General features: G+C 41.9%; 1 protein-coding gene across 3 annotated transcripts in view; it reads right to left on the minus strand.

Annotated features, from left to right (window-relative positions):
• Positions 1–13,841, minus strand: part of LOC116278422 (trafficking protein particle complex subunit 9-like) — a 60,122-nt gene that overhangs the window by 21,247 nt on the left and 25,034 nt on the right. For 2 of the 3 annotated variants that reach the window (XR_012061925.1, XR_012061926.1), the window contains exon 3: positions 12,643–12,867. Coding sequence is in view for 1 of the 3 variants with exons in the window: in XM_072944674.1 (XP_072800775.1) it covers positions 5,787–5,913; positions 12,643–12,713 (198 nt within the window). In the remaining 2 variants the exon portion in view is untranslated. Of the gene's footprint in view, positions 1–5,786; positions 5,914–12,642; positions 12,868–13,841 lie in introns of all 3 variants that reach the window. The other variant, XM_072944674.1, reaches the window with a different exon arrangement.

Consider the following 13,841-nt stretch of genomic DNA (forward strand, 5'->3'; position numbering starts at 1 on the left):
AGACTAAAAACTCTTAGGTCCCCAGTGGCTCTATCAGACAAATGAGGAAGATCATCTCCTAACAGATAAATGAATCTCAAGATATTTTAAGGATTTTTAAGAGAAAAGAATTTACCTAAATCTGTGAGGCAGAAATCCATGACAAACCCTTGATGTGGCTTTCATGGCCTTAGAAAACCTTATTAACATTCTACCCTGAGACTCCTTATTAAAAGTTCCAACACAGTCAATTTAAAAAAGCCTATAGGATCAAATAATCAGACTTAACTTGTAAACAAATTAATCTTGATGTGGCTGTATTTGAGAAAAATGAGGGTAACTTTAGAGAGAAAAAAGATTATATTTTAGTGGATATTAAATTCTAGTTTTGTTAATTGAGGTCTATATTTACTAAGAAACTTCCCAGATCATTCCTTGCTGTTATGTCACATTGCTGTAGAGTTTAATGGAATTATTAAAAGGATACACTAGGTTTGTCTCTGAAGCTCAGTAATCTATCCTTGGGTAAAGTTCCAATGCTCCATGACCTGCAGCCAGGGGATTATACATACTGGAACAGGCATGACTTAAAGAACTGTCTCCAACCTGAATGGAAGGACCCTTTATCAGGTGTTCTTAACTAGACCATACACAGCAAAGCTGAAGGAAACGGACTTTCAGACTCATTACCAATCAGAAACTGCCCCTGCAGTGCACTGGCCTATAGAGCACTGCTCACCTTAAAACAATGCCCAAATGGAGAAAAAGCTACAGGCCAGGATGAGAAGAAGACGACATCTTAGGTAGACAGCGGACCCAAGACACCGGACCAGGCCTGTATGCCAATTACTGTGATAATTTCTCCTACCTTTGATTACGAACTACTCCAATTGTTAAGTTTATGGTAAATTACCAATGTCTAGTACTTCTGTGTTACCTTGGTGGGTTTCCCTACTCCAAGGCTCTAACTAGATAGCCCTCAGAAACGTTATTGTAAAAAGGAAATCATAGTTCTGTTTAGGCCACTGTTGATCTTACAAGGTGGGAGACCTCACCTGGCCAATTAATACCTGCTCTGACCCTGACCATAAATATGAAGTTTCTCATAAGGTCACTCAAACTCAATCAGAAACACAAGGAAAATTTTAACCCAGAAATATAACTTCTTGACTGCTAAATTCTTACTCGTGACTATATTAACGTTACTAGCTGTATTATTTATATCCTATTTTATATAATTGTTCTCTTACATTTCCCAATGTGTAACTAGGCCCACAACAAGATGGATGATGGCTAAACATCTTGAAGAAATACATAAAATTTATAACCCTGCATGAAAATTTTGTAATACTGTGATTCTAGATATGGGAATGAGCAATGAACGGTGAACATTTCCTGGATCATAATAGACTAGTAAGACAGGCGATCCAGAGAACTTTTAGTATCAACAGGGCCTGATAAATCACCTAACACCTTGAATGGCAGCTCAGAAGATTCTTCACCTGAATTAGGAATGTGCCATCCTAGCACCTTGGGACAAAATTGGTCATGAAATGTCTCTCAAAATATTGGTCGAATTTAGGACCAAGGCGGAGCACTGTGAATGAAAGTACTACAATGTGAATGAAAATACTGCAGCCATGTCAGTAAACAAAGAATGCTGAAACCAACCTCTCAGCGGCTGCTGCCACCCCCCAGGGAGGACAGGCCTGCAGCCCAGCCTCTGCAGTCACTCACAATGGTGCCCTCTGAGTGGACTCAGTATAAGAAAGGACAGGATACTGGCCCTAGATAGCTAGGTGCTTGTCAAAGGAATGAATTCAGTGAGCCCAAATGTTTGCTTCCTCCCAAAAATACAAAAGCAATAAATTCTTAAACTTGAGATATCTCGTTTTTTTTAGATAACAAGCAATCTTTTATTGTTCCAACTACCTGGTCTTTGTTGTAAAGCTCCTATATATCTTAGCTCCTCCCCTAACTCTTTGGAGCAGTCCCTCAAAGCAATGTGAGAGGCTGTCATCCTGGCTCGAGTCCTCCCGCCAAATAAAACTTAACTGATAACTTTTGGGCTGCACATTTATTTCAGTCGACACAACTTACAACAAACCCAGGAAGAAGTGAATATTGTCATGCCCATTTAACTGATTCACCAACAGGCTATGTGAGGTTACATTCTAGTCCAAGTTCCTATGGTGCAGAAATGGCAATTTAAACCTGAAGCTGGGGTGCCCATGCCTGTGCTCCTTCTCTCTCCCATCTACCTGATCACTTGTCTGTGAAATCCGCCTGTCCAATATATAAGTTTGCAGCCGGCCAGCTCTTAAATGCAATGTGTGCCACCATTTGTCAATGCTGGTTAATTACCATAAACTGCTGTCAGAAACCGTTACAGAAAAAACAGGTGGACCCAATTCCCTGCCCACAAAGAAGAGGAATTCTGCCTTGCCTTCCCCTGCAATGTGCAGAAACCCTTCCCTTCACCACTAAATTCAAATGTATGCTTCATCTGTGTTTATGTTTTCACAGGACTTATTAAAGCACAAGGTGCCTGAAATAATTCCATCTCGGTTCCTTTCCAAATATAAAGATTAGCCCAAATCAGATTCAGAACAGACACAACACATCAAATCTGCAATGAAACACACTGGATTAAGAACAAAATGCGTGTCCTAGTCCAGAAAACTACGGGTCCCTCTTTCTTCCTGTCATTATACAATCCCACCAGAACTCAGTAAATTGCTGTTTGCTCATCTGGCAACCAAACTCAGAGAAGAGTCAACTCAGCAGAGCGCCCTACTGGGGAGAACCCCCCGCAGCAGCCCTGCGGGCTGCCTGCCCTCCCGCACGCTCTGCTGACCCCTAGTGTCCTCCATGGAGACAGGGTCAACAGAACTGTTCCAACAGCTACAAAGTCCCACACATTATATAAAAGCATTTTATTTTATACGATATGTTATGTATATACCCATCTCTGAAAACAGCTTTGCCAGAAGCCCAAATCTTCAACATTAATCTGCAAAGGCAATTCCGGTCCCCAAGGGAAAGCAAGTCTTAAGATGATGCTAAGGCCTCCAAAGTCCTCTCCATGACGACCATCAACCAAACTGCCTGCAGGTCTGCAGCTGCAGGCGGCTACATGTCTGTTTTTAAAGCACCCCCCTCCTGCCCTCATGTGCTACAATGTCCCTCTACGCCCTCCCAACTCAGGGTAAGAGCAGCCACTGCAGAACCTTGCAGGGCAACACTGACAGGACTGGACACAGAGGATCAGAGCTAAACTAAGCCTTCTGCTGACACGAGCTTGTTACTCTGTCACTTTACAGATGAAGATACATATAGAGAGGTGGCGTGATCTTGCTCAAAGTCACACAGCTAATAAGTGGCATAGTCTATAACTCTGCTCCTCCCTCCTGCGTGATGTCTCAGGTGGGACTCCCACAGGGTTTTCTCTTGCCTGCCTGACCAGTCCTTGACTGTCACTCATGACCCACCACAAAGTCTGTCCACAGCCTGCCTTTTCAGCATCTTTTCCCTCCAGTTTCTCAGGAACAAGGCTGCTCCGGCCATTGTATGACTTCTGGCTCCCCGAAACCTCCATGCTCAGGACAATCATGTCTGTGCATGCGCCCCCTGCTCAAAGGTTCTTCCATCCCTGCAGGTGGATTTTCCCACTCTCCGCAGGGAAACCCCCTCAGGGAAGCGCTCCTCTCGCCCTCAGCATGGCAGGTGTCCCAGGCCACATCCCGAGCTGCCTCATTAAGACTCCTTGTGCCCAGTTCTGCTAGTCAGATAAGCAGCTTCAGAACCCGGGGTTATGCCTGGGTCACCAATCATCTCCGAGCCCCTACCCAGCAGCACCGCTGATGACTGGTTTCCAACCTTTGGTCAGTTTCACACAAAACAGCAGCTTTCACTTGGAAGCTGGGGGTTTTCCCTTCTGCGGTCCATCCTTACCAGAAACATCAAGGGAAACCAAAAGGCCTTTTCTCAACTCTTTTCTGATGACACATTTCCACCCACAATACTCTCATGCTCAAGAAGTTTGGGTCCACGTGGTTTTGTTTCCCTTATGGTAAGTGGCTCAAAAGACTGAGATTCTTTCTCTTTTGAGGGTATTTGTTTGTACTCAGTTTATGGGCTATAATCTGTTTTTGCTCCCTCTTCAGTGTCCCTGGCATTTGCCACTTCTCACTCCCTACAGCAGCCTCCCTCCCAACTTGTATTCTAGGAAATCAGCTGTGATGAGGGGCCCGGGGGCAGTCACAGAAGATGGAACTAAGGCACAGAGAGGCTACAAAATTTGCCCAAGGAGATCAGCTTCAACCCCCAACAGTGTGTGTCACGTCCCTCTGTTTAACTCTTATGCTAAACTAGTTAACTTTTAATAGATTATAGTAATAAACAGATGAGGTATCAAAATACATACAAGGACACACATCAACTCTAAGATGTTCATTAACTCCACTATTTTGCTTCTATTTATTTTATTTCTATTAAAAGAATTAAAAACCTCTGCAGTCAAGATAGCAAAATGTTAATGGGTTTTAAATCCAGAATATAGAGGCGTAAGTGTATTACTCACACTTCTTTGTATATTCACAAGACAAAATGATTTGAAGGTCTCTCTCCCCTCCCCCCTACTCACTACTGGCTCTCACCTGAGCTCCCAGACCACACATCTAACAGCCTTTCACTTTACCCACTGCTGAACTCATCAGTTTTCCCCCAGAACTCCCTCTGCAGCTTTCCCTCCTCAGAGCACAGCAGGACCATCATTTACCTTATTAATCCACCCAGAAACCCTGGCCTTACTCCATCCTACCCTCCCAGACATCATTCATCTTTCATTTTATCATCTAACATGTCTTCAATCTGTTCGCTTTTTCCCACTGCCCGTCCCACTGCTCAGGTGGAAGCCACCAATACTGCCCATATGGACTCATGGGTCTCCCAGTGGCCCCCCAGCTGCTCTTCCCTACTTGAGACAAATGGGATACTGTCACTCCCGTGCTTTTAAGACTCTTTTCAAACCCACTGTTCTTAGAAGAAACTCCAAGTTCTTCACCTGGTGAAGGTCTTTACCATGAAACTGTCAGCTCAGGGAGGGCAGGGCATGCCCTCTCCCCTTGGCCCCGCCCTCTCCCCGGCCCCGCCCTTTCCCCTCATCCCCACTCTCTGGCACAGCGCCAGCTGGGGAGGACCTACTGAGCTACACCAGCATGTATTCTAACCCTGGTCTTGAGTTCTTAGCAAACTGCTTCACTTATCCATACAAATCCAAGGTAGATTAGAAAGATTTTATATAGTTAGCTAGACTTTTGATTTGGGACGGGACTTTGCACTAGCAACCTGCAAGTGCATGTTCTAATAGTTCTGTTTTCTTAAAACCACACCCAGATTTAAGTAGTATCTGTGGAATGCCTTCGGAATAAAAGGAAATGTACTTTCACAGACTTTATGTTTTATAATATGAACAACCTGGACAGGGTCACAAATGGAACCACCTAAAAAGTGACAGAAGACGGGTTATAGGCATAAAGCAACAGGTTGCAAGGAAGGTAAGAGAAAAGTTGTTTCTCCAAACCCCCCTAAAATCCTGAAAGAACCGAAAATTCTGAATTTTGAAAGCAAAAGACTATCATATAAATAAATAAAATAACCCTCTTCATCAGGGTTTCAAGATCTGACTCCAGAATTTTTGGCATGCCGTACTGAATAGTAGCATAGAAACATAAGATGGACTAGTGGTGAGTAAGTTCCAGGAAAACGGCAGTAATTCCTCCACTTGTAAGAGGACACACACTCACTTGTCGAAGGTGATTGTAAACCACATTCTGGAGAAATTCAGAAGACTCAGGCTCCGCTTCTAGATGGTGAGGACATGGAAGGACGGCTTGCATACATGCTTCTAACAGAGTCACCGGCATTCTAACACTGCAGGGGGAAACGGAGGCCCTCAGTCAAGAGCAGAGATGTTCCTGACATGTCTCCCAGGCCGTGCCTCGGGGACTCAGTGTCCTGTAGCAGTCTAGCCCCAGGCGAGGACCCGCAGCATGGTCCCCCAAAGCAGGAAGGGTACTGTGCTTGAGAAAATCAACCCCTGATGGGGGCAAGAGGGGATAGTGGGTTTGAGTGAACATATAAATGCCCACAGAAATACACCTGCATTCATTCAAGTGATACAACCAACAGTAGCAGGCTATTTAACAAAATTTCAATTGTCAGTGGAAATTTTACCATTCCTTCCACTTGTCCCCTGTACTCTGAGACAGGCTTAGGCTCTCTCACACCTGCAGCTCTGTGCAATAGTTGTGAAGTCATTTTACTTTGCTGCAACAGTCCTCGCTCCCCGTGTCACTGTCTGTCCTCTCTTAACACAGTCGGATGTCTTCCTGGATGTCTCCCTGAATGCCTTGCTGCTGCTCCTTAGATCCTGAGATAAAGGGCAAGTAAAGATACATGACCAGAAAAGGCACTGTGGACTTGACCAAAGTCCTCAGTGACCCCTAGGTGTGTGCTGCCCACCCGTCAACTTCAGTTCTTAAGGTTCTGCCAAGTGTGACATCCAGCCAGGAGAGTGGCCCAGGCCAATTAAAAGTTGTGTGGCTTGGGTGTGGCGACAGGTGCAGGAGCTATTTCCGGAGCCGGGCTCCTCCCCACCTCTGCTCCCCTCTCCCCCTAGGCCCCGCTGCCAACCCCCAAGGCTCCCTGATCTAATGCATTTCTCTTCTACTCTACTCCAAACCCTTTTCCTCTTCCTTTTTTCCCTAATTATCCCCAGATGGAGTGATTTTTCAATCACAGTATCTGAAAAACTTTTCTGCAGCTGAAAAAGAGGTCTCCCGAGGTAAATGCCCATATCCTGGTTCCTGAATAGAGCCCCATGCTGGGGGAAACCTCACCAACACTCCTGAGGGCATTAGACATGTTGCGGGGTCAACCACCTCAACAGCAGTTTGCTGAGCCCCCAAGGCCCGCACAGCATCCCTGCTCACAAAAATATAGTCAGCCCACTTATCGGTTATTAAGAAGCAAAAATACAAAATTGCTCATGTTTCTTACTAAAATTATTTATGAGATGGAAAAGGAAATTGTAATAGGAAAGAAGAAATCTGACTCTGTGTTGGATTGTTCCTTTAGCTTTAACTCTGTGCCCTGTTTTCTAGGCCCAGACTTGCTAGCTCTGCACCTTTTGTGAAAGAAAGTTGCTTTTAGCCTGAAGTATACAGGAGAGCCTATTCTCTGGGCTCTGATCTTTAAGGATGTTAGCTCTTCTGCACTTATGTAGAGAGTTCAAGTTGCAAAATAGAGAATAACCTTTGTTTTGTTGGAGGTTTTACAGGGGCATCATGATTTGACCCACATGGACAGCTGCAAGAACAAGGGATACCAACGACAAACAATTCGTACAGCAAGAACTTTGCAACAACCAACCACACCCCCTCCCATTTTCAGTATAAAAGAAGCCTGAATTCTGACTTGGGGAAGAGGGTTCTCCCGGACATCAGTCAGACATCTTCTGGGTCTGACAGCTTGTCAAATAAAGTCACTATTCCTTGACCCAACACCTCATCTCCCAATTTATTGGCCTGTCATGCGGCAAGCAGAATGAGTTTGGACTCGGTAACAAACTATATTGGAGTTAGTATGTCACCAGTTTCCTCATTTCCAATATGTAGCATGCACATCGTTTATGATTTAGTGCAAATAATTCATCAAAGACAACAATAACAAGAAACTCACCTAGCTATCAACACTGAAGTCACAACGTATTAATTTTACATGCCGTTTACCAACAAAACCAAAAAACTTAATATAGAGACTTGATTCCATGGAAATAAAATTATTTCTAGTCCTTCAAAACTTTATTTCTTTTCTATTTTCTTTTGTTTTGCTTATTGAAACAAAAATAAAAATCATTTTATTTCACGTATTTTTGTTATAGCTACATATTTTAAATACTACAAAGAGATTTAAATTGCAAAAAAAGTTCATATATTAGTATAAATACATATACAATCAATGGGGATTATGAAAAGAATGGACATTTACAAAAAAATCCACTGCACATCCAGTCTTTTACAAGCATATCCTGGAATATAAGCTCTATAATCCAAGGGTGCCCCACCCCATTCTCATTGCGAACTCCCTTAGTAATCAACTACCAAGGCATCAGCATAGAACCATGCGATTAGTATTTTAGGTATAAATGAGGGAATTAGCTCATTCAATTCTAAAATAAAAACCCTAAAATAAATACCTAACTGATTTACAGATAAAGAAAATTGGACACAAAAAAGTACACTTTCTTCCTCAAGGTCACAAAGCTAGTAACTGGTAAAGGCAAGATTTGAACTCGTCTGCCTGATTCTAAAAACTAAGGTGGAAATCCCATTTGACTGTGGAGGGTCTAACAGCACAGCCTATCACCCTATCTTTGTTCAGATCTAGCTTTAGACAGCCTGAGACAGCACCTCATTCCTATGGAACTCGAGGGCAAATGATAAAAATAAGGATTTTATATCCAGTAGTTCTCTTAGCTCTCATTTACATAAAGTGTCAGCAGGTCAGCAGAAAAACTGGGAAATATGAGTGGGTCCAGAGCTTTTTGCTAGTAAAAAACTCAATCTATCAAGACAGAGTGACCTTCCCATGAGAGGCCGCATGGACATAAACTAAAGGCAGCTGAGCAATGAAAACTGGCAAGACCCCGGGGCTCAAGCAAGAAGGGTCCCTGCCATCCTCCCACCCAGTTACATCTTCACCCGTGTGGACACGATGGCAGAAGACCCATGTTCTTGTCCTAGTTACACCATCATGGATTCTCACCCATAAAAAGTTACGACTCTGTGCTGTCTTAAGTCCTTTCCAACTCAAATATGATGACACCGATGTCTCAGCAGAATCTCTATGTCTCCACTTCCTCTCTTCTAATAGGAGAATAATTCTACGACCACAGAGAAATCCAATAAAAACCATGCATGAAGCCAGGATAAAGTCTGCTTAAGAGACTTTGCTCTCATGCTCAGTGAATGAAAACTCAGAAAAAGTGGTCCTTCTCCCTCAGCAAGTGAGAGATAGCCTGATGTGTGTGTGTGTGTGTGTGTGTGTGTGTGTGTGTGTGTGTGTATGTGTCTGTGTGTAAATTAAATACAGTCAAGTCTGGGATGTGAACAGATTTTTTTATTTCACTGTCATTTCAAGGGGATGAGCCAACCTTTAAAGTATTTTGAATCTAGCGTTCTGAGAGAGCCTCAGGATCTTTTGGTGGAGAAAGGGAAAGGAAATGAGGAAAGAGGTAAATGAAGCAAAGGAGTAAGAATAATGCAAGGGAAAGGCAAAATATTAATTTTGTTCCTACTTGCATCACATACAAATTAAGAACTGGCTTTCCCCTGATGTCTTGTCGAGCACTGAGTTGCAGAAGAAGCGACAGCCTATTTCTCACTGAGCTTGTGACTGTACATGGCATCTTATAGACACAAATAATTTACCCTGAACAAACACTCTAGCAACAGGCTGTAATTCTCCTGTTTTGAGAGACAAGAAAACGAGTACAAAGAGGGTATATAACTGGACAAAATTCAGAGGACCAATAAAAAAGAGAGGATGAATTCAAACTCAGATCTGAATGCAGAGTCTGCTCTTCTCACTCCCAGGACTGGAAAATCCTTAACACACAGGCTCCCCAGCTCCCCTTCATTGTTCCTGGCACCAAGCATTTCCCATGGCACTGGTCTCCAGTTCTCACAGACACAGAGTTCTGTGCAGCCAATGACCTTAATGGGACCTTGATCATCTACCTGCCACGCCCACCAGGCTTCATCATAAAGGCAGGAAAGCTGGCTATCAAGTGCATACAAAGCCACCCCTGGTCTAACCTGGTTTCCTCTGGGGCTTCTCCAGACTAAAGGCAGCCATGAAACTGCTCACAGTTTGTACATGAGCCACACTACCTCTCTCCTTCTGTCTCCCCACCTATACTACTTAGCTATGACCATTTTGATAATCTTGGAAACAAATTTTTAAAAACAGAATAGATAGGATTCTGGAACAAGTACTTAATACTTCCAATTTTAAATGACAAGTTACAAAGTGAGTATTTACAAACCGAACCTGCCTTTCTAGGTGTCAGTTTTAAGAAGTAGAAAATAAAATAGCAAACAATTCTCACTTACAAAATTAACAAAAACATAAACAATAATCTGGAATAAACTAAAAAATTATGCCCATGTTCTAAATGAAGAAAACAACAGGACTGTACTGAAGGGTAAAATAAGAGGTGTAAATGTAGAGACATCAACATATTGCATGAAGGAAAGCAGTTTTGTAAAGATACAAGTGCTGCTAAATATAATTCAAAACTTACTAAAAAATCCCATGAAAACTCTTAGCTGATTTTTTTATAATTTGAGCAAAATATTTGTGAAGTCTTCAGGAATAATAAAGTGATAATACTGGCCAAGAAAATTTGGGATGCAAGAAAAGAATCAAAAACAAATCACATTGTCAAATATTAAATAAATTTTTACAATATATAAGATATGGTGCTGGAATAAGAAAGGAAGATTGATAGAAAGGAACCATGAGCTCAAAAAGAGACTCTAGTGTACATAAGTATTTTGTACACGTGGGATTTCAAATCAAAGAGAAAAATATGAATTCAATAATTGCCCTGGGAAAAATCAGAGAAACACCTGGAAAGAATAAATTCTATTCCTGTCATAATGACCACAAGAAAAATTACAGATAGTGATGTAAATATTAAAAAATAATAATAACAGTAAATTCAACACTTTACTCATATTAACTCTACTTTCCCTCACTATAACAAGTACTATTATCATCTCCATCTTAGAGATTAAAAAACCTACAGAAGAGATTTATTCCATTATAAGAAAGTATTTCTAAGAATAATGCCAAAGATAAAACACATAAGGAAGACATTTACTATCATAAGAATATTTTGGGCCACAACAAAAATAAAAAACCTACTGAACAAAATGAAAGGCAAGAAATGAAAAGAAAAAGCTCTCTGACACGTGTTGATGAAGACAAGAAGTTAATGTTCATAACATACAAAGAGCTGTCACAAAGCAACAATAAGCTCCCTCACTTAACTGTGTGCAAAGAACAAAAGGGATCATTCATTTTTAAAAAGTTAAATGGCTAAATGAGTGAAAAATGCTCAGTACCTCACTGGTCATCAAATGCAAGCTAAAATATTGGAAAAGCACTTTTGCTCATCATATTGGCAAATATTTGTAAAAGGTATTCTAGCTAGTGTCCCTCTGTGGGAGAACAAACTGTGAGAGAACTTTTTGGAGGACGACAAGTCAATGAATATGTAAACTCTAAAAAACGTGCGTACACACTGACTCAACTCCACTTCTAAGAATCGTTTCATTTAGAAAAAAAGAAATCAGCTCAAAAAGATGTACTCATCAGGGCATTTACACAGCACTGTTTACAATGGTGGGAAGAAAAGCTGAAGTGAAATCATATCCAGCGATAGAGAATTGGTTACATAAGTTATTCTACATCTTTTCATTCCCCACTGGAGACGTAATTTCTAGAGTCACTTGAAAGGAACCTGTGATGAATGTAAATGTCACATCCAGGGACTAAATTTCCAGAAGCCTTAACTAAAGGAATACTCATAGAAGATCACAGGAATGTCTGTACAAGAAGGATGCCAGTCAAACATCCTTTCTGATAGTGTAAAATGGAGAAAACTTAAGTGTCCACCATCAAGACAATGATGCGGTAAATCATGGCGAGATGCGGGCCCTGAGGGGACCAGCGACTCGGCATGGTCCAAGGCCTTGTCCACAGCACTCTCCCACCAAAGGTGTCCTTGCACAAGAGACCACACCTGCACATCAGGAGACCCCTCCATTCTATCTGAAAGGACCGGTTGGGTCTGGAGTGGAAGGACGTCTATGATACACCCCTGAGTGAATAAAGCGAGCTGCAGAAAAACATACAGTATGGTCTCATTTTTCAATAAAGCATATATACACACACATATACATAGATTTCTCATATACGTATGTGTGTTTCTGTTTGTGTGTGTGTGTGTGTGTGTGTATATATATATATATATATATATATATATATATATATATATATACATACATGTCATAGGCAAAATGGTCATGAAATATATACACCACATTGAAAACAGCTTTTACTTTCAGGAAGTAAGGGGAAGGGAGGTAGGGGCCTTCCTGTACAACCGCTGTTCTCTTTTCAGTATTTCATTTAAGTATACTTGGAATTTAAAAGTTTATTTAAGTCCGAAGTAAAATGGACGATGCCTCCACAAGACAGAATGCTATACTGGTCATTAAAAATCATGCCAGGGGAGATAGAATATTGTAGAAACACGTGTAATAAGCTGAATGGAAAATGGAGGTCTCCACACAGTTAACAGGCACAGAGTGCTCGCTGGTTTTTATGACAGAGGTAATACACACTGATGAAAACAACAGAAAATAGATGTTAAAGTGTTAATTATTATCTCTGAGTAGTGGGACAAGGATAGCCTCTTTTGCCCCCTTTTTCAGACTTATTATATTAAATACACATTATTTTTCATCTGAAAAAAGCATTTTTAGATGTGTAGTACAGCACATTGGAGAATAATACCAGTGTACTTACAGAAACAAGTAACTAGGAGACACCACAGCAGCGTCACACAATGTAGAATGGGCGATTCTGATTAACACCATGCAGTTTCATAAGGACCCACAAAGTGAGAGCACCTGCTGTAACAGGGCGTGGCCCCCTTCTAGTTGTCAGTTGTGTCTTCAGGGCTGAGGCAGTTCTGAGCACGGCCAGTGTCAGTGCATGTATCTGGATGGATGCCACTGGAGGTGAGGGCGCCTGCAAACAGACAGGAAGAACAGAAAGCATCTTCTGTTTCCTTTTTACTTTAAAAGAGAGGCACAAATAAGATAAACTGTGTATCTTCCCTACTGAAATTTCAGTAATGAAACCGTTTTTAAATACTTCATAGCTTATAATGTGCCTATAATTGTCTTTTCAACAAAGCATCATATTTATTAAATGTTAATTAACTCAGTTAATTAACTTCCTGTTTAAACCTTCTATTAAAGAACATGAAATGCACAAAGTGAAAGCACGCCTGCAGTGACTAGCTCAGCTGTATTGACGGCAGTGCAGTCACCCCCACCATCCCGTGGCCCTGAGCTCCTGATGCTGGTAAGAGAGCACGCTGCCGCCTCAGATGGAGAGAAACTGTGACAGAATTTCCTGAAATCTAGAGCACTGACAAAACATGACTGAAGAGTCCCAGTCTCCTTTGAGGCCATCATTTTCTGTTTCTGGCCAACACCCATCAATGAGCAGAACCACCCCATTCCTGAGCCATGGGACTCACGTGGGAAGCAGTTTTGGAGAAATTTCCAGGTATTGAATGTAACCAACTACACGTAGAACTGTGACAAAAGAAACGATGCAATACTCTGATTTTGGAAGACACTCAAAATATTCTCCTAAGCCTTAGTAGATGGAAAGGCTGGGCTTCTCCTAAGCCACTAATTTATTTCACAGCCAGTGGGCATCTCCCACAAACCCTGTTTCCCTGTGTCTGCTGGGAGCCTCAGGCACACTCTTGCTGTCGATCTTATAAGTCACAGGGCAGACGCGTGAGTCTCACCCTGCAACCCTCACACAGGCTCGCCTCCTAGCCTCACTGTCTGAACTTGGCTCCATTTTCTCACCTGATTATTTGGTATCTGTTATTCTGTAAGCTGCCTGAAATGATAGTTGGAACAACTCAGAAGAATGAGTGGGTAGATAAATGGACAGATGGACCGGTGAGAGATGGGCAGACA

Source organism: Vicugna pacos, chromosome 20 (assembly GCF_048564905.1).
Source record: "Vicugna pacos chromosome 20, VicPac4, whole genome shotgun sequence".
Taxonomy (NCBI): domain Eukaryota; kingdom Metazoa; phylum Chordata; class Mammalia; order Artiodactyla; family Camelidae; genus Vicugna; species Vicugna pacos.